Genomic DNA, 25,282 nt, shown 5'->3' with positions numbered 1-25,282 from the left:
ACACTGTAATGCGTGTAATTTTTCCCCCCAGAGTTAAAGAATCAAGGAAAGTTGGATCAGAGGCATCTAGTGACATCATCATGCAGATGACAATACTTATGTACTAGCCCCATGTGGCACAAAAATGACGTAAGCCCATCATTCATGGAATGATGATGGGACACCTGGGCACCCCACTGTAGGCCTCCATCCAAAGTTATGGGTAACAGGGTGCAGGCCAAAACTCAGGAGCGCACTGGAAATAAGATTCCCATGCCCAGTTATGGAAATGCATGATTTTCAAGAGCACAGCTCCTAACTGATGCTGCCAACCCGTTCATTGCCATGGCCTGTGGCACTGAAGAAGGCTGCAAGGTTGAAATCCACATGGAAATCGCCCTTCTTACGAGCGTGTATTTTGAATTTGCTTTCCTTTTTCCTCACCCGAAAACCAAAATGCCTGGCGGAGGAGGGGGAAACTGATTTTTTTTTAAATGGCAGCTTTTTCATAAATAATCTAACTCAAACATACATGAACAGCAATCTTGCGCCTGTCTTATGAATGTAATAAATACCAGAGACACAGACAGAGTTGTCTTGTTAATCTCATAAGCCCACAAGGAACTGCTTCTGGACTGTCTCCAAAAAGTTTTGCAATTTCATCTTCTCCAGGGCATCCTGGAGCCTCTCCCACACACGCTCTTTCCCATGCATGCTCTTGAGCTGAATGAGCTGGGTGTGAAGGTCCACCTGGAGCTCTTCTTTACTCTTCTTCTTCTCCGGCCCAGGAGGACTTCTACCGAGCTTACGCTGCAGGCGCCGCAGCTTTCGTACGGACTTGATTTGAAATGGTACAAAGTCAATTGCAGCCTCTTGACACTCTCCACTTCCTAGAAGAGAAAGCATCAAACCTAAATAAGAGGTGCTGTGCATAAGGCAGGCCATCTTTTGCACCATCCTGCTGTACGGCTTACGCACAGAACCCCTGGGTCAGCCTCCTCAGATTAAACAGCAGTTAAATCTGCATGCCGTGGTAGGCTAAGACAAAACATGAGCAACACGTTTATTGAGTAGCATGATGTAGGGCACCCCGCCATTATATCTCGCCAGGTGGTGTGAAAGACAAATGCGTCAACACATTGAGCCATCAGATGGTTTCATTCATTGGCACTTTATGTAACAATCCTGACTACGGGGAACTGAGGATTAGGGATTAGTGTCTTGTGTGAACCCAGGCCATCCATGACTCTGAGGTTGGATTTTTCATCTGAAGCATTAACTCTTCCCCAAGTTCTTAAAAGCTTGACAGGAAAGAGGGAAAAATTAATTTTCTAACGGATAACCCCCACATTCATCCTAAATGATGTTTCCACCAGACAAGTTCTCTGAACGAGTTCCAAGTGCGGGTCTTACCTGAGCCCTCCTCCAAGCCTTTGCCAGCCCTGCAGGAGGTGCAGAGGGCATCGTGGACCTGGTTGCCAGGAACATTGACCCGAAGGCCTTGCGCAGAGCAGTTCTGGTGGGGCCCACAGACGGCTCTGCTGGAATGATTGCTGGAGAAGGTCCCCTCCGGACAAGCTCTGCATTTGGTATCTTCTCGTGGGTTGCCTAAAAAAAAGGAAGCGGAAAAGAACGTCTGGCTTCCTCTCCAACAACCTCCAGCAGTGGCATGGCACTGCTGCCGAATGCACAAAACAGCTGTCCCAGTCTGGCACCTTGCAGACAGATTGAGACTACGTATTCCCAGAATTCCTAGCCAGCACACCCTCAGAGCCAGACTGGAGAAAGCTGGTATAAATCTCTACTTGCATTGCAACAGCTGACCCTCAGCTGGACCCTGCAAAGTGATGGTTTGAGTCAGGGGGCTTCAAGCCCACCACCCAGCTGTACAGCCCATCGGCCCAAGGACCCCTGCCTGCTAGAGGTTGATGGATAAAGCACACAGCAACTGACTCGGAGGGCAAGGCAGAACGAGCATGGTCAATTGGCTTGCTTGGTTTCGCCACTCTGCCATAATGAATCTTTTTCACACATCCCATATTATGACACACCCAGCTTAATTATCTGGTTTTTTCTTATAGCTCAGAGCTTCAGCCAAACTTGCTATTAGTGTTTTATCCCAGTTTTTCCCAACCTAGTCATCCGTTCCCAGAATTCTCAGCAATGGCCACGCCAGCTGGGGAATTCTGGGAATTGAAGGCCACATATCTTCAACCTGCATTCTACCCCGTGATCACATTCGTCTTAGCCAGGGTTGCATGACTACCGCAGCCTTCTTGCCTGCATCTCGACTTGCCAACTGCTTATAAAAATCCACCAACTATTTGCAAAAATCAGTTCTGCCCCGTGCCCTACAACCATGTGATAAAGCCCTACAGGCTACCAGCCATGCGTGTTGGAGAAGGCCAGGGGTTTGGCTGCATCCTCACAGCCTCCATCTTGACTTTTTTTAACTTGGCCCTGTGGCAGCCCCTTGTGGTAGCCAAACAGCTGTTTGGTCATCAAGAGCTGGGGAGCCAGGAGTCCGCCGTTGTCCGTTGTTGTCTCAAAAAACCTGAAACGAGGCGCTCAGTTTCCAATCTCTCCACTTTGAGGTCCGTGACCTACAACAAGCTCCTGGCTGAACCCTGATTTTGGACTTTTCTATCCTTCTTCATCCCTAGGTTTAGACACATCTCAATGGAAGACCCCTGGAGGGCTCAAAACTGTGCAGTCTCTCTCATGCCACCTTGGTTAGTCCTAACAAAGACCCGACTCAGCCAGGGACTGAAATCTACACAAGAACTGGCTTCCTGCCTGCTTAACCAGGTCTGTTAAAAATGTAATGGCTGCATTTGCACAAGAACTGCAAGACTCGCTAGGGAGCTTGGATATTCTGTACCTGTTTGCTGCAGTCTAGCATCACCCAGATTTTTGCAGCCTAAACTTGGTCAGTTTTAACCCTGTGTAGGTCTTTTTTAGTGTAAGGGGAGAATCGGGGCTAATTTAATAATAAAGTATTGTGCAAACCCAGCCATCCTGCCTCCCCACCCTTCTCCCTAGAGACATGCTAAATTTTGATTTAGTCTCTTTCCAAACTTTCCAAATAGGTTTAAAGACCCTATTCACTAACCTGACTTACAAGCATTGGGGTCAGTCCGGTGCAGAACCTAAACCTTGGATCAGGCTTCTGTGACTTCATTTAGTCCAGTGTTTCTCAACCTCAGCAGCTTGAAGATGTGTGGACTTCAACTCCCAGAATTCCCCAGCTAGCATGAATCCTGGGAGTTGTAGTCACACATCTTAAAATTGCTGAGGTTGAGACACACTGATTTAAAGAGGTCCTTTAGACTTCTCACCCCTCCAAGCTTCCAGGTGAGGTCAGTCTGTTCCTGATCAATCTGTGTTTATCACCCCGAGAGCAGAATTACCGCGTTCCTCCCCCAGTACATACCAGGCTGAACCACTCCACTTCCTGGAAGGCACTTTGAGTGCTCAATGCAGAAGAGCCACTCAGCGTGGTAGCCCGGCTTGCACTGGCACACCCTGTTGTGCGTCCTGTTGCATGCCACCACCTCCACTTCCATGGTATTGCAGAAGACGCTGCAGTATAAGCATCTCTCGAGGTAGTTCCAGTACTGGGTGAAGTATTGATCTGGACATGGCTTGCAAATGGTGGGCGTGTCCTTGGTGCAGTGCTGTGCCATGCTTGTCCCTGGCGGGCACTTCTGACACAACAACTTCTCGTTGGACTTTGGATCTCTCCATTCGTAGGTGGGCTCGGAAGCACAACTCAGAACAGTCCAGAGCAAGACACACCAACTCACCCACTAGTGACGGGGGAAAAAGAAGACTAGTTAGCAGAGATTCCCAGACTACTTGGCAGGCAATCGCCTTCTGCAAATACAGAACCACAAACTATCTGAGGGACCAGCTACCTTGGAATGAACCTTTGCGGGCATTAAGATTGCAGGAGAGGTCCTCTTGAACATACAGGTAGTCCTCGTTCAGCGACCACAATGAGGAGTGGCAACTCGGTCGTTAAGCGAAGTGGTCACTAAGTGAAACTGGGACTGTGCTTATGATCTGGCTTCAGGTTTCCTTTGCTTTATAGACCTGCAAAGGTCATAAATGAGAGGATTGGTCACAAAGTTACTTTTTCATCACCGTCGTAACTGCAAACAGTTGCTAAACAAGGTGGTCACTAAACAAGGACTACTTGTATTATTGATTTCTTATTTCAACCACCTTTCCACCCATCAGGCGCATGGGTGGAACCATTTGGTGGCTGACAATTCAAAAGCAAAAGATGAGCTGTTAAAATGCACTCAGAAAAGCAGCTGACCAGAGACCTCACAGAACAGGCCTGATGCCTTACTGGAACATGGAGCATATAGCAGAACTAAACACAAATCCTTCAGCTGATACCCCTGCAATTTACTCTCCAGAAAGGGCCCTGGGGCAGCTTCCAAAAGGTCACTTAGCTTCTCAGCCTTTCAACTTCTCAACATCCCTGGAAGTTTCCAAGGCAAGATTGGACAGCCATTTGTCCAGAATGGCATAAGGATCCCTGTGCTGGGCAGGGGGTTGGACTGGATGACTTCCGAGGTCCCTTCCAATCCTATGATTCTACAATCTGATCAGGTTCCTCATGAGAAGGGTGGTCCCTTGGATAGCCAGGTCCTTGAAGCTTAGAGAGCAGTGTTTCTCAACCTTGGCAACTTTAAGATGTGCGGGCTTCAACTATCACATCCCTCCCTCTGCCTTCTTTTCTTAAAGCTAACTCTACCCAGGTCCTTCAAAGCCTGTTCTTTGTTGATCCAGACAGCAGGATGTAGAATAATGGATTTATTTACTACAATATATAAGCTGCAGGAAGGAGGATTCTGCAGATCTAATCAGATTTTTTTCTGATTAGAAAAAAACAAAACACATACAGTCAGAGACCATTACTTGGAGCAGCGTTTTTCAGCTTTTTTTCTTTATGCCCCCCAATGCTGCATTATCCCATCTCCTGCTCATAGGACAGACAGTCTTAAGTTCTCCATAGCTTAAAGGAAGGCTTCCCCTTGGTTCTGACACCATCCTGGGGCAGCCTCAAAGTGGATAAAGACTGTCAGAGGACAGCAATGGCTTGAAACAGAAGCACAGATCAGCAATTCAGACAGCAAATTTTACCCCCAGTTAGATTTTTGTTGACTCAGTGATGGGTTGAGAACAGTAGTGGGAAAAGGGTGTAAGTCTCGTTCAAGCTGCACTCAGCTTTGGATGGTTTCATTACAGGTAGTCCTTGCTTAATGACAATTGGGACCAGAATTTTGGTTACTAGGTAAAGCAGTCATTAAGTGAATCTCACCCGATTTTACGACCGTTTTTGCGGTGGTCATTAAGCGATTAAGGCATTAAGCAAACCACATGGTGGTTAAGCGGATCATGTGGTCCCCCACTGATTTTACTCACCAGAAGCCGGCCAGGAAGGTTGCAAATGGCAATCACATGACCATATGACCCTGTGACGATCATAAATGTGAACCAATTGCTAAGCACCCAAATTGTGATCATGTGACTGCAGAGACGCTGCAACCGTCGTAAGTGTGAGTACCAGTCATACATCGGTTTTTCCAGTGCTGTTGTAAGTCCGAACCATCACTAAATGAATGGTTGTTAAGTGAGGACTACCTGTACAGCTGGCTAAATGCTTTTAGGGAGCCCCAAGCAGAATATGGGGACAACCCTGTGGTTTGCCCTCACTCCTGGCATTTCAGACTAAACTGCCACTGGATATGCCTGCTCAATTTAGCTTCACAGCTAACGCGCTAATATATCCCAGACTTAACATTAAACGCTCCTGTTCATTCTCTCAACATTTATTACCAGGAATAGATTTTCCATACTCTTGAGAAGGTCACTAACCCAATTCATTCTCGGGGAATTCAAGGAGGTCTGCAGCTATATAAACACCTCACACAATGGAAATTTCCTCTTCTTATAATTCTGGGCAGGAAAAGAAGAAACAGAAAGCAACTTATTACCATTGTACCATTCTTGAATGCAGGAAAACATTTTAACGTTTTGCAAGAATGTTTCCTGCTATATAAAAATTTCTCAAGCTATGTTTGCAGAGCAAAGACCAGCAGGAAAATTCATACAACCCACATGCACAAAACACATCGTCATCGTACCCCAGACTGCAATTCTGGTTGTAGCTAAATTCAATTTCCCTTTTTGGAATTTACACTAAGGAGCCAAGGGAGCTCTCTAACTCGTCCTCCTGGCTCACAAATATCCTTTCCTTATAAACTGGATTTGGGTGGCTGTATTAAAATTAATAATATTATTAATGAATAATATTAATAAATCAATAACAATAACAACACCATCAGCATTGACAAAATCACCATCGGTCAACTGCAAAAGGCAGCTTTACTTGGAACATCCTGCGACGATACCTTTAATATTATTAAACAACAGCATCTGCCCATCCCAGGTCCTTGGGAAGGACTCGGTAGGTGGGTAAAAATGCCAAATCCAGTCTACACATCTGGCTGACTGCAACCAGCCATAATAATAAACAGTGTCAAGGAGCAAAAAATTCAGGAATCCAGAGGCATTTTTTTCCAACTTTGTTCAAAGGCAAAAGGGTTTGTGAGCTGTGGCTAGACCGATGCAGCATTTAGATTGGGAAGGGCGGAGTGAAAAGCAGAAGACAGGGTGTTTTACCAATTGAAGCAAATATTTGTAGCTCAGGATTGAACTGTGGAGTCCCTGGTGCTCTCTGAGCCTGGTTGTTTTCTTCTTGCAGACGTTTCATTGCCAGACTAGGCAACATCTTCAATTCTTCAGTTCTGAGAGCAAGTCCCACTCCCTCTTTGCACTGAAGATGTTGCCTAGTCTGGCAGTGAAACGTCTGCAAGAAAACAACCAGGCTCAGAGAGCACCAGGGACTCCACGGGGTGTTTTTTCCACCAGTGACCACTTTGGACTCTTACAGCACCATTAAGCAAGAGACTGCTGGATTGACATTCCTCAAAAGGTTTCAGAAAGTCTCAACAAGAACAACAGGTTTTTAACACATTACGATGGCTGATGAATGGGGTATCTGCAAGCACCTCACATCTGCAGAACCACCCTGGGTTCCCCTCCCTTCCCTCCTTACATCAGTTTAACTGCTTATGCATCCAATGAAGTGAGCTTCTAAAATTTTATGGTTGGAAAAGGTGCTACCAGGCTCCTCCTGATTTTATTCATCCTCTCCATAATACTGGCCTACCTTAAAGGGTTGTAAGTCACATCATTAGTATTGCCATCCTGTAAAGCAAGATAATTCAAGAACAGCTTGCGCGCACGCACGCACGCGCACACACACACACACACATATATATAACATTTATTTCCCTTTTTGTTAGAAAGTAAAACCTAGTTTCGTTTCTCTCTCCCCTACGCATTTTGTATCTGTGTGGTATCACAAACAAATGAACAAATCAGACTGAATTTTTGCCATCATGGACTAATATGGTTCTCCTCCTTCAGTGGCCAAACTAGTTGAAAATTCAACAGGCAGCAGCACCTGACTGGCCTTAGGTGGTGTTGAAAAGGACCTGGCTAGTCCTTGGATGGAAGACCACCAGTCAATTCCCTGGTCTCTAAACTAGACTGTAAAGTAAGACAAAAATCCTTCAGGCCATGCCAAATCACTTCCACACTGTGGCCAAGGAAACTTCCATAGTTACAGCCATGAAGTCACCAGAAGGCATGTAGGTGGCTTAGCTAAGCGAGGCTGGCTTTGGCTAGTCCTTGGATGGGAGACCAGGAGGAAATCCCAGACTACAGGCTAAAGTGGAAAGGAGGAAAACCATCTCTGAAGAAGGGAATGGCCACGCTGCCAAGAAGACATGTCCACTAAGTCACCAGGAGCTGAGACTGACTCAAGGGAACTTGGATCAAGGTCTCAAAATACCTGAAAAGCATCACGCTGTGGAAGGGCGGATAGTGTTGAGTATCACCATCCAGTTGCCAGGAAGACTAGGTCACTTCTGGGGGGAAGAATACACCCTCCTAGCCTATCCAAGACATTGGGTTCCATTTGGAGCGTCGGGAGGTATCTTTCCATGTTGTCCTTTCCTGAAACAATACCTTGCTTTTGAGGGGTGGGTCAGGGAATTCTAGTTCAAAAGCGGGTGACAGTCCCTAGTTGGGTCTGCAAGCCAACAACCAAGCTTAGAGGGGACCAAGGGCCCCCCAGTTCAACTCTGAGCGACACAGGCGCCCTTCTACTGGATTCAAAAGCAGAGCCAATCAAATTAAATTAACAGCAGGGTCTCCCCCATAATCCACGCCTGCATAACCCTCACCTCTTCCCCTCCCTTGTCCCCCCACCATCTCATCCCAGTTTAAATCCTCTATCCGTCTAGCCCAGCATCTCTCAACCTTGGCGACTTTAAGAAGAGTGGACTTCAACTATGCTGGCTGGGGAATTCTGGGAGTTGAAGTCCACACTTCTTAAAGTCGCCAAGGTTGAGAGATGCTGGGCTAGACGGATAGAGGATTAAAATTAAATGAGATTGGGGGGGGGGGCAAAGGGAGGGGAAGAGGTGAGCCACTCCATGCATCTGAAGTGCGCTGCAGCCAGCAAACTTTTCCAATCAAGTTGGCTAGCGGGAAAAGGGGCCACCTTCCTTCGGGTTTTTTCTGCCCCGGGGGACGAGCACGGGCCCCCTCCTGCAACCCCCGCAGCTGGGCATCGCCGGCGCCTTCGGTCACGTCCCAAACCCAAAGAGCGCCGCGGCGGCACTGGGGGCGCTTCGGGGCCACCCCAACGCTGCGGGCGCGCATCGAAACGCGCCGGGCCGGGCCGGCGCGCTCTTCCCCACCCCCCCAGGCGCAGCCCGGAGCAACGCCTGGACGGTCGGCCGGCCGGAGCGCGCTGCCCTCCGGCCGGCCGTCGCGAGCAGCCGCGCGGGGCCCCGCCTGCTCGCCCGCCCCTCCCTCCGCCCGTCCCGTCGGGGCGGTTACCTTCCAGCCGGCGCCGCTGCGCTCGAGGCTCGTCCTTGCCCGGCGCTGTCCCGCCGGCGCGCTTTTATCGTCTGACTCCTCCTGGGCGGGGGCGGTTTGCTTTGCGGCATCTGGGCCGTTTCCCCCCCCCCCCCCACGCCACCCCCGCAGGCCCTGGGGTCGCTCCGGGCTGGAAGGCGGCCGAGGGGGCAGGCTCGGGGCACCCCCCAAACGGGCGCCGAATCCGGCCGCGGCGCGGTCCGGCTGCGGGGCCGCCTCGGACGCTCAGCCGCGCCCGGCCGCCTCCCCGGTTGGACTGCCCGGCGCCGTGTCGATCCGTTCTCCGGACCTTCGGTGGGAAACGAGCCCTCCCGGAACGGATTCCCCTGGATCTGTTTGGGTGTCCTTACGGGCATGGGGCTCGCTCATCCCGCCTTCCCTCCAGGAGCACCGAACAAGGTCTTCTCGGGCTTTGCCCCCCCCGCCCCGTTACAACTACCCGCGAGGTAGGTTGCGTTGAGACGGACCGAATTCCTCTGCGCCGACGCTCCTCAGACTTGGAACGCCGAGGCCGGGAAACACGCGGCCGCTCCTTTGCCCCGAATAATGAAAGGCGGAGAGGCTATATATGCTCAGCTTGGTTAATGTTCAGACTGGCTGAATCCAGCTCCTCGGGTGTCTGTCCTTTAGGGTATTCTGCAGGCTCAAACCTGTTAATCGAGTCATCAGATTAAGCCAAAGGGAAGCAGCTGCCACGGGGGGTGGGGGGGCAAAATTCTCGGTTTTTTTGGTCTCAGGTGGCCCCATAGGCATTTGGAAGGCGTTACCCACCCACCCACTCACTTTCATCCAGGTAATACAAGGTCTCCTTGATTCCCGGTGATGGAGTTTGCATTGCATATTCCCCAGAATACTTTTCAGTAGCCAAAGTGGGGGATCTCTTGGCGGTCTCCCATTCCAAGAATCTCAGTCTGCTTCTCAAACTTGGTTGGGTGTGAATTATTTTTAATCCATCCCTGCTGCAATATTCCTTGTGTCATGGGGGTGTGAGGAAGAGTCATTGGGTTTAAAGTTGAGGGAAATGTATGACTTGTGAACATCCCAGTTGATAAGCCAAAGTTCCTGGCCAGCAATTTCTGTAACCCAACCAAGTGTAGATTCGGCAATGTGTGGTTACATTACACTGAATCAAGGCTTAGGATAGACTAGATTTTTTTTCATTTCCCAGTCAGGAACAACCCCAAATTACATTATGAGCCTCTAAGCAGACTGTGGTTTACATGATGATACTATGGAGGTGGGGGACTTTTTGACTCTGGGCAGCAGAATTAATTTGGGTCACACAGTCTGGGGACTGAGTAGATGAGCCTTGCAGAAACTCATTTGAAGGACATAGCAGTTTTTGTGAGGGGTTACACACTTCTGGTTTCATTCATTCATTCATTCATTCGTTCATTCATTCAGTTCATACAGCCGCCCATCTCAAACAAGAGACTCTGGGCGGCTAACCACAATTATTAAAAAAAGAATCAAAAATGCAAAATAGACAATCGGCAGGCAAGTTAAATAACTTTTTAAAATTTGGTCTTGGGATTTGATTGTATAAGGTTGTATAAGAATATAGAAATAATGTACTTTATAGATAAAACAGAGTAAGATGTTAATGTATTTTTATGCTTATATCTGTACTGAAATTAGTCACTCCCTCTTTCTTTCTCTCTTTTTGTTTCTGCACTTTTAAGTTTTTCTTTCTTTTTTTCTTATTTTGAAATTTAATAAAGTTACTTAAAAAAAATGTATGGCTCAGCTTCTATGAGAGAGGAGGGGTGGTGCCCTGCTTCTCTAGCTAAGCTCCCCTCCCTATGCCTTGGTCACCTTTTTTCTATTTTATTGTAAACTGCCCAGAGTCCCTCTTTTGGGGGAGATGGGCGGTAACAAAATGTGAATAATAAATAAATAAATAAAAAATAAATCACGTCCCCAGGACCTTCATCTCATTCCCAACCCAGCAGTGAAAGGGGCTTCAGTCATCCATCACTGGACCACTGTTAAAAGCAGCATTTTCTCCCTTCTGAAACCACCCAAGGCCACCTGGAGATGCCTGTGATCGCAGCCAGAGCAAAAGAGAATCTTACAGCCTCCATACGAGGGAGGAGGAAGAGGGAGGAGGAAGAGGAGGGGAAGAGAGTCCATGGCAGCCAAAAATCAGGAGGCGTCAGAAAGCCCCTTTTCCTGCTAATACATTTTATGGACAGGCAGAAGCTTCTGGGAGTTGCAGCTGTCTTTCTCAGATGCCCGGAGAGGCTAAACTGATGTAGGATTTAAATTGGGATAAATGGGGGGGGGGGAGGAGAAAACTGGGTGGTCCTGCAGATGCAGGTGGCATGTCAGACAGATCACAAGAACCTCATCCATTGACAATTGCAATGTGCTAAATGGGTTTGGGGAGACTTCCTGCGATTGCCCGAAACCTTTGGCTGTATCCGAGTCCAGCCATTTTTCACTGGAGGGTGCTGTTAAAGTCCCACTTTTCCCAAAGGGTCCCTTTGAGGTCTGCCCTGGAGTGTCCTGGGAGGTTGGAATGCTCTGACCCTGCTTTATCCTTGCTTTGGGTCCTGATGTCACACTGGGGTCCCTTCATGCTTTTTGCACAAAGTTTGCAAAGAGACCTGCCGCCAGCATCTGATAACATCCAGGGCCCTTGTCCAGGATGGGCTGTAGCTCATTAATAACCCATCTGAGTTGTTTGAGCTGTGAGCTGTAAATGACAACCAGTATTCCATTGTCTTTGAACTAAACAGTCCTTTCTCACTGGAAGACAAGTCCTCAGCCCTACATCTGTTTTCCCAAGTTATGCCAGGAAGATGAAGCCACATATTAACGCAATGTGTTATTGAGGTTGCCATAATTCCCACTGCCGACCCAGCCAAAAGATCAACACTGTTTAATGCTTGTTTGGCAAAACATGCCACCTCAGTCTGGAAAACCAGACAGAATTTGGTTTCCAGATGGCAGATGAATGGGATCTTTTTTTCTTTGAAGAAATTATGGAATTAAAGCACTCCTCACCAGATCCTGGGGGAAACAAGCTTGTATGCAAAGTCATCCAACTTCCAGCTCTCTTTATCCATGATGGGAACCCAGTGGAGATGCCTCAGCTATGATGGAATTGGGAGATAGGTGTGGAAGCAAGAATCAGCACCCCTTTTCATAGATTCTGTAAAGGTGTTCTACACTGTGAGGGGTTGATGGCGATGGGAAGCTTAGCCTATATGCTCCTGGCCATTTTTAACAAAACAAGGAGTATGGGGGTGAAAATTCAAGCAGCAGCAACATCCTGTGCAACTGATAAGCAGGGCTTTCTCGCTGTCTGTATTTGTTGGTGGAAAATTGAACCAGTATACAGGAAGTCCTCGCTTAATGACCATTTTTAAAGCGATGGTTCAGACTTATGACAGTGCTGGGGAAACTGACTTATGACCGGTCCTCACACTTATCACTGTTACAGCGTCCTCACAGTCACATGATCGCAATTTGGGCTTTTGGCAACCAGTTCACATTTACGACTGTCACAGAGTCCCATGGTCACGTGATCACCATTTTCGACCTTCCTGGCCGGCTTCTTGCAAGCAAAATCAACGGGGAACCACATGATTTGTTTAATGACCACATGGTTCACTTAATGCCTGCAGTGATTTGCTTAATGACCGCTGCAGAAAAGGACATAAACTTGGGTCAGATTTCCTTAACGACCACTTTGCTTAGCAACTGAAATTTCGGTCCCAATTGTGGTCATTAAGCAAGGGCTACCTGTCCTTGGACAAGCAAGGACAAACACCTTCTAAAGGAGAGCTGGATGCCTCATCTCCTACTTGAACTGCAGGTGATGGTGCTGACAGAACCTCTAACATACAGTCTTCCCCTTCCAATATGTTTGGTCCATATAAAAGGTAGAGGAGAATGGTCTTCATATCCAAAGAATGTTGGAGATCACCCAGCTGAAGAGCACCCTGCAGTTCAATCTTCACAACAAATGCTGGCAGTTGTGACAACCTCAGGGCCTCGTGGCCATGGACAGCTGGGCCTCATACTGCTGAGAGAGCATCCTTTGGAACTGGTAAGAAGTGGGGAGAAGGGCTATCTGGAGGATCTAAATGTGTTGCGACAGGCAGTTCCTGGTTGCAGGATCACTCTTGCGAGTGACAGTCAGTCAGATGTGCTTAAGGGGGGCGGAAGTATGCAAGAGGAGAATGAAGCCATGGGCCAGTTGACATCAAAGGCTATCCCATGATCACAAGGAATCTCCCTGCCTGCTTAATAACATGAAGACAAATTACTGGTTCTGGAAGCCACTAAAAGATGTAAAGAAATTGAGGGAGGTCGAAGAATGGCAGTCCCAGAAGGCAGAATGGACACAAGGGGATGGCCTGTGGACGAGGAGCGATGGTCCCAAGAACAAGGTTGTGCCAGGGACCCACTGAGAGTCTGAGCTAGCTGGTCAGACAAGGAGACTGCCTTAATGGACGGTCCTTTTTCTCCTGGATTGATTTGCTCTGAAACAAAGAGAATATTTGATCAAATGTTCTTAATGGTTTCTAATATTTTATTTTCAGTAATAACACTGTTTTAATGTTTTTACTGATTTTTACTCTACGGTGACACAGACTGGTTCAGAATCAGCAAGGGTGTTAGACAGGGGTGCATTTTATCCCCACTCCTTTTCAATCTCTATGCTGAAGTGATCATGCAGAAATTAGACCTTGAGTTGCTTGATACTGGAGTGAAGATTGGCAGAAGAACCCTAAACAATTTTTTTAACACTCCAACTGGGAATAAGTTCTTCCCATAATGATGTGTGGGTGTGAGAGTTGGACAATAAGAATGGACAACCGAAGAAGAATTGATGCATTTGAATTGTGCTGCTGGAGTAGATTGTTACGTTTACCATGGACAGCCAGAGTAACCAACAGAGAAGTGCTGGACCGCATAAAACCTGATGTATCATTAGAAGCCAACATTGTCAGACTATGGCTCGCTGACTTTGGCCCTGTCATACGTGCAAGCTCACTAGAGAAGTCGGTGATGCTAGGAACTGTTAGCGCAACAAGAAGAAGGGGCAGGCCAAGAGTACGCTGGCTCGACACCATCAAGACAGATAGCAAGGTGAGCATCCAGCAATTGAAAGACACCGTGCTCGATTGGGCTGCGTGAGAGCTCTCGTCCATAAAGTTTGCAAGAGCTGGACACGACTGGATGGTTAAAGCAACAGCAGCAACTGATTTTTATACATTTTAATCTCTTTTATTAATGTCTGCCCACTTTTGAGCAGGTTGTTTCTTGTTCATTATGACTGGTGGTCAAAATAAATAAATGGATGGATGGATGGATGGATTACTTTGATAGGTATTGAGAGCTCAACAGCTTATTCTGCCTTTTGTACAGGGACTCCAGGTGGCCTACAGAATGTTCCCTCTTCCATTCCACGCCCCCCACCCGCCCCCATAACCCTGTGAGGTAGTTTGGGCTGAGAGCATTATTTTACTGTACCCCCTCCTAAAAAACACTCCAACTGGGAATAAGTTCTCAACCATCAGACCTCCCTGGTGGTATCAAAACCATGCCCTGATTTTGTTTTAAAAGTATGCTTTCCTGGGCAACTGAGTAATAGATGGGTTGGCAAGCAGTTCAAAGTTAGCACATGTATTATTCCTTTTGCAATGCATTACTGATTCTTCAGTTAAGTCTTTTTTTATTATTACTGTTTGCAAATCTGCAAGTATTTGAAGGTTTAAGGGGATGCCCTGCCCTCTTATACAGCTTGGTGTGCTGGCTGGAACATTTGCAGGCCAATTTGTATAAAGTAATTCGCTTGGCTATCAAAGGAAAAATGTTTTAAACAGCCCGCTGATTTTCCTTTGCTTCAAGCAGAGCAATTCTCTGAAGGCTGTTACTCATGGCTTGCTAACCCTCTGAGATTGTGCTGCTGCTGCAAATTCTTGAGCTGAGACAGAATATTTGAAGCATTGCCTTCATAACCAATTTGCTGTAATTGTTTGAGGTATCAGAAACCGATATCCAGATACCAAATGAGTAACTTTTGAATGATGAATTGTGTTGCAATCTTTGTAAATTACAAATCTGAAGATGCGAATGAATCATTCTAATTTTTTACTTGTATTTTCTCCAAGATGAGACATGAAATATTTTCCCAATGTCTAAGAGCAGGTATTTGCTTTTTTTTTTTTTAAATACATGCTTGCTGAGCAATTTTGGTCTGTAGAAAGAAAATTTATTCCAAATCCTGGAATACAGTTTCAGCTTCCAGTTTGTTCACATAATACTTGGAATTATTTAGATTTGGATCTAACCGTTGCCTTTGATTTTTGCCTGCTTCCTTGTAATTTCTAGACCACAGTGGGAAACAGTGTAGTGGATACAATGAGGTTTCAGGAAGGTTTCAGCGAATTGCCAGATCTTCCCTTGTAAGGAAACTTTGTTAGATTTGTATCTCACCTTTTCTTCCTTGTGTTCAAGGAAGCCCACCTACCACTCCCCCCTTCAGAGTCATACCTAGAACAACCCTAGAAGGGGGTGGGTGAATTGAGAGTAAGGATGTGTCCCTGTCACCCAGTGAATTTCCATGGCAGAAGAGGACACTTGAACCCGTCATTTCGTCCAACATCTTCATCCCTCTAAAATTTGAGATTTTTAAGCTTTTATAAAATGATCTATCTATCTATCTATCTATCTATCTATCTATCTATCTATCTATCTATCTATCTATCTATGTAACAAATTTATATGGCCACCCAACTCACACACAGTGACTCCAGGTGGCGTACAGAATTAAAATCCATAAAAACAAAACACACACCCCACGGCAGCAGCAAACACATTCAAATGAATCGCTAGATTGGCTCCAAAATGACCTGGGGTCCCCAGGCCCGCTGACAGAACCACGTCTTCAGGGCCTTGCGGAAAAGGAGCAAGGAGGGGCCAATCTTATCTCCAGGGGAATGATGTTCCAAAGGGAGGGAGCCACCACGGAGAAGGTCCTTTTTCGTGGTCCCATTAGATGTATGTCCCTCATAGATGGGACCCGCAACATGCCCTGCCTCCCTGCTCTGGTGGGCTGGGTAGATGTAACTGGGAAAAGGCAGTCTTTCAGGTAACCAGGCCCCAAGCCATGTAGGGCTTTAAAGGGGGTAATCAGCACCTTGAATTGGACCCGGCAGCAAATCGTCAACCAATGCAGCTCCTGCAAAAGAGGTGATGTATGCGCTGATCTAGACTTGTGCAGAACTGTGCGGGCCACTGCATTTTGAACCGACTGAAGCTTCCAGATACTCTTCAAGGGCAGCCCCATGTACAGCACGTTACACTTCATGGCATGGGGCCAGGCTACCTGAGGGACCATCTCATCCCCACAACATTGACCCGCCCCACCTGTTTCAGGCAGAAAGGGCATGCTGCGGACCCGGTCTGTAAGAGAACTTCATCTGGCGGGGTCCAGGAAGCGGGCCTTCTCTGCAGCAGCCCCCCCCCCCACTTTGGAACATCTTGCCCCCAGAGGTGAGGCAGGCGCCTTTGCTTCCCACCTTCTGGAGGGCCCTGAAAACCTGGTTCTGCCGTCTTGCGTGGGGCGGGAAGGTGGGCAGCCATTCATGGGGGTGGCTTGCGCCTTAGAGCCCACCTGATTAGAATTTTTTAGCCTCTTGGATTTTACACTTATTTATATTGTATTTTATATTTGTAAATCGTTTTATTTTTCATAGGACTTTGTTTATTATTATAGTTTTGATTTTATTGTGAACTGCCCAGAGTCCTCCTTTTGGGGGAGATGGACGGTAGCAAAATTTGAATGAATACATAAATAAATAAATAGTCCAAACGGGAGGTGACTAGGGCATGGGTGACTGGGAAGGGCACGTTGGTCCAGGAATGGGCATAGCTGGTGCACAACACGCAGTTGGGAAAAGGCCCTCCTGGCCACAACTGCCACCTGGTCCTTGAGCAGGAGTCATGAGTCCAAGAGGACCCCCAAGTTACACACCGGGTCCGTCTGGGGCAGTGCAACCCCATCCGTGACCAAAGGGTAATTCTCCAAGAACCAAGGAGCCCTGAACCCACAGCCATTCCGTCTTGCCAGGGTTCAGCTTCAGCCTATTGCTCCCCATCCAGACTTCACCAGCCTCCAGGCACCTGGAAAGGGCAGTTGCAGCATCGCTTAGCTCACCATGGGCAGAGATATGCAACTGAGTATCATCAGCACACTAATGATACCTTACTCCTTGGTGACGGACGATCTCACCCAGAGGCTTCACGTAGATGTTAAACAGAAGCAGAGAAAGTACGAGACTGCAGAACCCTGTAAAGCAGGGGCTGCAGGTTGGACCTCTCGCTCCCAATGAGCACTGACTGAAAACGGCCTCAGAGGGAGGACGTGAACCAAAACAACACAGTGCCCCCCACTCCCAACCCCCATAATTCGTTATAGACAATGAATGAGAAAAGACTCATGGCAGACTAATTTTGTATATGGCAAGTGCGGCAAGACTGTTGTATGCCTGCTGATGGAAGAACAATGAAATCCCCACCACGGAGGAATGGATTGTGAAAATGTCAGAATTTGCAGAAATGGTGAAACTGACCTGTCTGGTCAGAGGGAAAAATAACAAAAACTCTTCTGAAAGACTGGAAACTTTATATGGGCTTTTTGCTGAAAGAAGAAAGAAATGACATGATGATTTATGGATTGGAAGATTAAGGTGTGGATTAAATGCGGAGCTGAAGGGACTTGTATAATGTGTAAGAGGGCAGAGGGATTATAAAATTGTAATTACCTGTTGAAAAGAAGGTTGGAAGGCATTATATTTCTTTAGGGTTTTTTTTTTCTTTTCTTTCTTTTGATTTGATTTTATGAAAAATTCTTAATAAATATAAATAAAAAAGGAGAGGCTTTTTTTTAAAATGTAGATGCTAACATTTGTTTCAATAGTAGAAAATCTACTTAGGGTTGAATCGTTGGGTTCATGATGTTCTCAACACTTTGTGGTTTTCCTGCAGACATTTCATTACTAGATTAACATCTGCCAGAACACCAAAAACCCAACTAACTTTTGTCTGCATTTTGCTGCACATTCTTGCACAGACATGCAAGTTTGCAGTTAGCTGACAGTTTTTGTGACCAAATATAATCCATTGCTGTTTATTATTTTCATGGAGGGCCGGCCTTTTGTGCAGACTTTTCCTTTATGTTATTTTTTATAAAAATAGGCAAAATTCACTACAATATTTGGGGGGGTGGGGGGGGGGAAGAAATTCAGAACGGCAGCAAACACCTGTGTTTTATAAAGATGACAAACTGTCACCAAGTCACTGCTGTGGTGCCTGTCATTCATTGGCATTCCACGCTGAACTGTCCTGCCCATCATTTCAAGCGGGGGGTGGGGGTGGGTGGGTCTCGGCCTCCACCTCAACCCAGCATCCATAGACATGGGAGAAGCCTCGATCCTAGGGGAGCGTCGTGCAAAGCAGGGAGGCCGAGATCAGGATGCAAGAGCAAAAATTCACCCCCTGGAACTCTGCGGAGAATCCTCCTGGAAAAAGACCTCCTCAAGGTGATGCCATGGACCTGTTGACGAGCCTGTACTTTTCTAGGGGGGTTCCCGTCCCTGTACTCACCAGGTGCGAACCAGCTTATTTTTCTCAAGGTCCACTGAGGTCACTGGGTGATTTCTGGTGAGTTCACAAGCAGCCATATCAGGTTTTTTGGCAACAGACCATGTGGTTGGCCGTGGCTGCCTCCTGGGATTGTTTTTCATTTCCCTATTAGCCTCTTCTGGGGCTTCCCGGTGATTTCCTATCAACTACAATGCACAGGCTGAACTTTCCTGAGCTCAGCCATGGGCAGCTGGGTGCCACCTCCTAAGAGCACACAGGCTGATTCCACCAGCAAAGGTGTGAATTGTGTGTGAATTCACACAATGCAGTTCTGATTCAACTGCAAGGGGCCCTCTTCTGCCTCCCTTTTGTTGTTGTTTATTCGTTTAGTCGCTTCCGACTCTTCGTGACTTCATGGACCAGCCCATGCCAGAGCTTCCTGTCGGTCGTCAACACCCCCAGCTCCCCCAGGGACGAGTCCATCACCTCTAGACTGTCATCCATCCACCTTGCCCTTGGTCGGCCCCTCTTCCTTTTGCCCTCCACTCTCCCCAGCATCAGCATCTTCTCCAGGGTGTCCTGTCTTCTCATTACGTGGCCAAAGTATTTCAGTTTTGCCTTTAATATCGATCCATTTAGTTTTCACGGCAAGAATGCTGGGGTGGGTCGCCATGACCTTCCCCAGGGATCGCATTTAGTCTGACCTCTCTGTCATGACCTTCCTGTCTTGGGTGGCCCTCCACGGTTTAGCTCACTGAGGTGCTCAAGCTCCAGCACTAGGACAAGGTAACGATCCTTTGCTGAAGTCTGCCCCCTGCTGACCCAAATTAAGTCTGCCCCCCAATTCTAAAGAGTGCCTCTGTTTTCATCTTCCCCGCATCCACTCCATGCTCTCATAAATAAAAGGAGGTCGGGCCAGTTGTTTTTCTCTGCTGTTTCAAGGTCTCTTGGCATGTGAAAAAGAGCTGGTTTAGGAGCTGCTAACCTAGAGACAGGAAGAAAACACGGGTGAGAATGGGCAAGACAGCGCCTGAGATTTTGCCTTTGCCAGTCACACCAAATATGCACCTGCCAACGAGACCTGTGGACCGTTCTCTCGCCTCCTCTCGGCAGATGAGCCAGGAAAGGGGCCCAGGTGAGAGCCCAAACTAAGGGGGCAACCTCTGGAGAAAGAAGAAATCCTAAAAAAAAACAGAAACAGTGGTGGTGGGGAGTCCATACCTCTTAACACCCCAAAGACACAGGGGAGGTGGAGTTCATCTGACTCCACCTCCCCAGAAGGGAAAATTACTCTCATTCCAGATCATGAAAGTTACAGCATAAGGTTATTTAAATTCTGGGCAGGGGGAGAGATGGGAACCATACCACATGTTCGAAGGGGGAAATACTGGCCAGTCAGGGTTTTCTATTGCTGATTTAAACTGCAGATAGGGAAAAGCTGGGTTTCAATTTGCATGTGGCTTTGAAACCAGATAGCTTTGCAGTCAAATACAAAATTCTTCCCCATTCTGAACCCGGGGCTACCCCAGTTTAAATCAGCCATTTAAACCTGGGGGTAGGGTATTGCAAAGCCCTTTATAAACCTGTTTATAACTTAACCAAAGTTTTCAATGTGATTTACGAAGAATTAAAAAAAAACAGTCCCAATCTGCAAGCATACAATTGAATGGGGAAAAAGAAAGATGGAGAAGGAAGCACTAAAGCAGGCAGATTCAAGCAGTTACATCAGTGTTCCTCAACCTTGGCAACTTTAAGATGTGTGAACGTCAACTCCCAGAATTCCCCAGCCAGTCATGCAGGCTGGGGAATTCTGGGAGTTGATGTCCGCACATCTTAAAGTTGCCAGGGTTGAGGAACACTGAGTTACATAATCATTTATGGAAGTTCAGGCGAAAGGTGGAGCAATGGAGGAATGTCCATTAATCTGATTTTAATTGCTTGTGATGCCAGAGCTAAAAATCTTACAGTAGGATGCTTAAAGTTAGCTGGTTAATCCCTGGACCATGGTTCTCAAACACTTATGAACAAGTACATTTGTTGTGCTGAAAATGCTGTCTTCCCTCCTAAAATGCTGTATTTCTTTTCCTTTTCCTTTTTAAAGTGCTTGGTGATGTTGATTTCTTCCTGGGGGAAATCCGATGATGGAGACTTGAGATAAAACCATTCAATTATTGTTTGGCATCCCTATCAGATATACATTTAAATTGGCAGAACATTCTTAGCCCTAAACTGAATTTATCTAGGATAATACTCTTGAGCCAGGTTTCAGCATAGACTAATACATTTGGGGAGAGGGTGTGGAATTCAGTTCAGGAAGTGACATGTTTTTTTTCCAAGGTTAACATCCCCCCCCCCTTTTATAGTCTTTTTGGGAGTTTGGATGGTTTCCCCCACCCATATAAATAAATCCTTTAGAAAGTGTTTTGTTTTTCCTTGCCCCACAGTAAAATAACTCTGCGGGCTTTAAATTTATAGCATAATTAGTTCAAACTTTACCATGCAATTCTATCTACTTTCCATCAGAAAGAAGTTCTACCAAAAGCTGATTCCGGGATAGCTGTGCGTCAGATAAGTTACTGGAAAGGTGAAAGTAAATTTGCTTCGATAGGTGATAGTAAGCATGTTATTTTGTAAGCTGTTAATTGGCCTAATGGACATTTGGGTCCTTTTCCCTCGTCCCTGCTTCCTTTGAGGCTTCAGTTTTCACTTTTTATAAGTCTTATAAAAGCAGAGAAATCTCAGTCACTGGACGTCAATTTACAGAGACATTTGAGTGTTCTCTGAAGTCTCATTTGGGAGTTTCAGCTGATTCACTCTTTTTAAATGAGTTGCCAATCCTCAAAAGAGCGACACCGGCCGGGAATGTTCCAATCCGCTTTCAAACAGTTCTCTTTGCAGCTTTGTTAGTCCATAGCAGCAGGGGAAAAATAAATGTAAGCGGCCATTGTTCGCTTTCTTCCTTTTATTTCTCTCCATTGCAGCAACTTTTTGCATCCTGCCCCCACAGCAGAATTTCCATTATTGTTATGTGTAGATTTGTCTTTTCTTTTTTCTGTAAAGCTTTCATTCAATAACCAGCTTTGATTGCAGCACCAGTAAGATTTTCCAAAGACAAGCTGAGATGTAATTAGACGTCACCCTTGAGTCATGCTGAGCGCTACATGAGTTATGGCCATGCCAGGTTAATCCTCTTGGCAGCCAGATACCAGCATGGCTTCCTCCAAGACTTAACTGCCCATCTAATTATGGGTGGCGATTTTAGTGACAGAACAGGGGCAGCACAAACTCTACCTTAAGTTCCAGCAGTACCAGCCTTTCCAGATTTCAACCCCCTCTCCCATCATTCTAGAAGTGCAAATGAAGCCCTGACAGACAGTGTCATTCAGTAGACAGGATCTGATCATTCTAATGGGGTTGTTACGTTACCTGGAATGTTAAGGCTTCATTATTAGCTTTTTAAAAAAGGTGATACTGGTATTTAAGCATGGCATCCATGCCTTCTTTTCAAGTTCAAGAAACCATGTTTTCCCTTCACCCAAAACCTTTTTTCTTTTATGTGCAAAAACTAGCCTTCTCAGCAGCTGAAGAGTAGAGAGTGTTTTCTGAAAGTCCTTGAATACACTTGCAAGTTTTAAGATGATACAAAACCGGATGGGAAAGGGAGTGACATAACCCATAAGTTTGCCACTTCTGGAATGTTATCTGCAATCAATGTTTTCTATTGTTCAATTCCCACATGTAATCATTGTCTTTTATTGTTCAGTTACTGGCTTTATGTCGTAGCATATATACTGAAGTATCATTTGTTTCTGCACCCTATAAAAGGACCTGACACCACCCCGCCCATTAATACATGCTTTTGCTTTAGCAGTTCCTGTTTTCAGGTAGGCAAAAAGCCACTTTGAAAAGTTAGTTTCTCTCCCAAATTCAGGGACCAAGTTTTTATCAGCTTCACACCAAACTTGAGGCGCCTGAGTTTCTAGGCAAGTTAACGGGAAGTCTCTGTGGGAAATTACTTTTTGGGGACAGACGGATTATGTGACCACAGTGGTCCAGAGGAAGCCACAACTGGCTAATTGTGAATTTGGTCATGTGCAAGTTATGTAATTTCCATGAAGTCATGATGTGACATCTCTTGCCCCTCTCTCAGAGACAGCTGTTTCTCAGAATTTTCTGTAGTTTCTGGTAGTCTAAGAATTGAGAACCCTTTTGATGGTGCCCACCTATAGGAAATCCTTGGGGTCCATCCAATGGGGCCGGAGGCTTTCAGCCTGCATTGAAAGCAGCGGTTAGAGCCCCTTCTTGAAGGTGGCCAGGCCATCAATCCATGCTAAGTTGACAGGAAAATTGAATTTCATACAATTTTTACCACTTAGAATCCCCAAACTCTTCAGCATATCAGCCCCTTCATGAAGTTTCAGATTGTTCATTGACCACCAGACATTTATTATATGACAATAATTTAATAAATAGTGCTTTAACTAACAGTACTATGAACAACAGCAGCAACAATGGGTAGCCCCATCAACGCTTGGGGGTCGATTTTGACCACTTGGCGGAACCCTGTTATAGAGAACCAACCTAGCACAGATGCTTGACGTGTTCAGATTCTTCCACCAGTACTGTTACTGTAAAGGAAGAAACATGTCTAATTTAACTAACTTGTTTGTTGTTTGAAAAGATATGGCAATTTTTTTTTCGTGTCAGAAGCACCTACCAAGGCGCTTCTGTATTGAGAGGATTTGCCAGTGACGTCATTGTTGCCCAGGGGACGCCCGAGGGGGCTCCTTTCATGTCCCTGTTATTTTCCCACCAAAGTGGTACCTATTCATCTGCTCTCATGTGCATGCTTTCGAACTGCTAGGTTAGCAGGAGCTGGGACAAGTTGAGGGGAGCTCAGTCCATCATGCGGCTCGCGCTCTCGGGTTTTGAACTGCCGAGCTGCCGACCTTGATGGTCCCCTGACTCAGCGTCTTAACCACTGAGCCACTGCGGCCCCATCAGGCAAATAAAGTTCTTACATGCATTGTGCTTACAGGCTAATTCTACCCAAACTTCTGTTCAGACAGCTCTACAGATTGAAAAACAGACAGACTAGCTGCAGCAAACTCGAACCATCTCTCCTCTTTTTGAGGACCCTAATCCATACACCAAGCCTTCTTATAACGAAATAGAAGGTGCTCTTTCATGAAGAACCTGGGCAGAATGCTCTCTCCAAGGCCGATTTTGGTCCTCTGCCATCCTGAAACTGAATACTCAGCTTAAACACAGTAATGTCATGAGGCAGATTTGATCCCCCAGAGTGGTTTAGAAGTAATTTGAGGCTTCATATTTGAAGCCAAGCATGTTTTTTCACAGAACCATGCTTCAAGGTAAGGTTGATGTAGGTGATTTGCAATAAGTGATATATAAGTAATAATGCTGTATATGATTCAAAAAAGACTTCTGCTATTTGTTAAACCATACACTGAAGCCTTTTTTCAGGCTTCCATGTGGAATGAAAAAAGATGTGTCTGTTTTTAGAGTCACACTGAAGATACAGGTAGGTCTCGACTAGCGTGGTTAATGAATACCATGAAATCGTCACATTATTCAAATTTGCACTATTCAAATATGGTAATGGTTCCAGCTTGATGGAAATAGGCAATGAAAAATTTTAAACATAAATTTTCATGTGTGTGTTAATGAAATATTACAGTGAAGGATAAAAAGAATATACTTGTAATTTAAATTTATGGTTAACAAAGTCACAGAGTAGTTACAGAAAGCAAAATAAAAACAAAAAAGAAATTCTAGCATAGATTCAGGCATGCCAACATCTCGTTCTATTTTAGCATTGCTATGACCACATTCATGTTGTTCAAGGACTTGCTGTCTAATTTTCCCTCTAAACATTTTTCAGTCTTATTTTAAGAATGGCAAATCAGCACTAAAATTATGCATGCCTGATTCTAACTTCCTTCAGCATACTGCACAGTCATCTTCAACTGCAGAGCAGTTTCTCAGCAAGATATCAAACTGAAAGGAAGGGACTTTCTGTGCAATACATTGTACTTTGACCCATAATTCATCTGGTATTTGATAATTTCCCATCACGTTAAAATGTGTAAGCTGATGGCCATTTTTAGAAGGTCTTCTGAATGGAGGCTTGGGCCATGTGGTGGGGGCATGTGGTTCTTAGCCATTGATGGAAAAGGTTGAGGAAGTGGGCAGAGTGGACTGGCCCTGACCATTGATTCACGTCGGAGAGCACCTGTTTTACAGAGACTGTCCCGGGCAGGGACGGGGGGTGAAGATGGTGGCCCTGAGTCCACAATCAAAGCTCTGACCTGTGTTTACTTGTGTTGCACTCATGGCACATATTAAAAGGGGGTAGGGTTCAATTGTGTGGCCAGGGCTTCCATCTTGACTTTTCTGCCCTCCCTGCTGGTGTCCCAGGTTTATTTTCCAGGACTACAAAAACACCTGCTAAAGAGTTGCCAGCAATTAGGGCCTGGATTCAAACAACAAATTTTTGTTTTAGATTTTTTTATCCCGCCTTTATTATTTTTATAAATAACTCAAGGCGGCGAACATACCAAATACGCCTTCCTCCTCCTATTTTCCCCACAACAACAGCCCTGTGAGGTGGGTTGGGCTGAGAGAGAGGGTCTAGCCCAAAGTCACCCAG

The 25,282-nt window shown here is 46.1% G+C and overlaps 1 protein-coding gene across 1 annotated transcript; it reads right to left on the bottom strand.

The window, feature by feature from the left end:
* Positions 1-481: 481 nt before the first annotated feature.
* TNFRSF6B (TNF receptor superfamily member 6b) lies at positions 482-9,036 on the bottom strand. The gene is made up of 5 exons (XM_063296879.1): positions 8,971-9,036; positions 5,833-5,952; positions 3,413-3,788; positions 1,393-1,587; positions 482-869 (listed from the first exon to the last, which is right to left on the bottom strand). Exons 2-5 carry the CDS (start codon positions 5,878-5,880, stop codon positions 586-588), a joined length of 903 nt encoding a protein of 300 aa, XP_063152949.1. The 5' UTR covers positions 5,881-5,952; positions 8,971-9,036; the 3' UTR covers positions 482-585.
* Between the last annotated feature and the right edge of the window lie 16,246 nt (positions 9,037-25,282).

The sequence above is a fragment of the Candoia aspera genome, chromosome 3 (assembly GCF_035149785.1).
Source record: "Candoia aspera isolate rCanAsp1 chromosome 3, rCanAsp1.hap2, whole genome shotgun sequence".
Taxonomy (NCBI): Eukaryota; Metazoa; Chordata; class Lepidosauria; order Squamata; family Boidae; genus Candoia; species Candoia aspera.
This window is presented reverse-complemented; position numbering and strand designations above follow the sequence as displayed.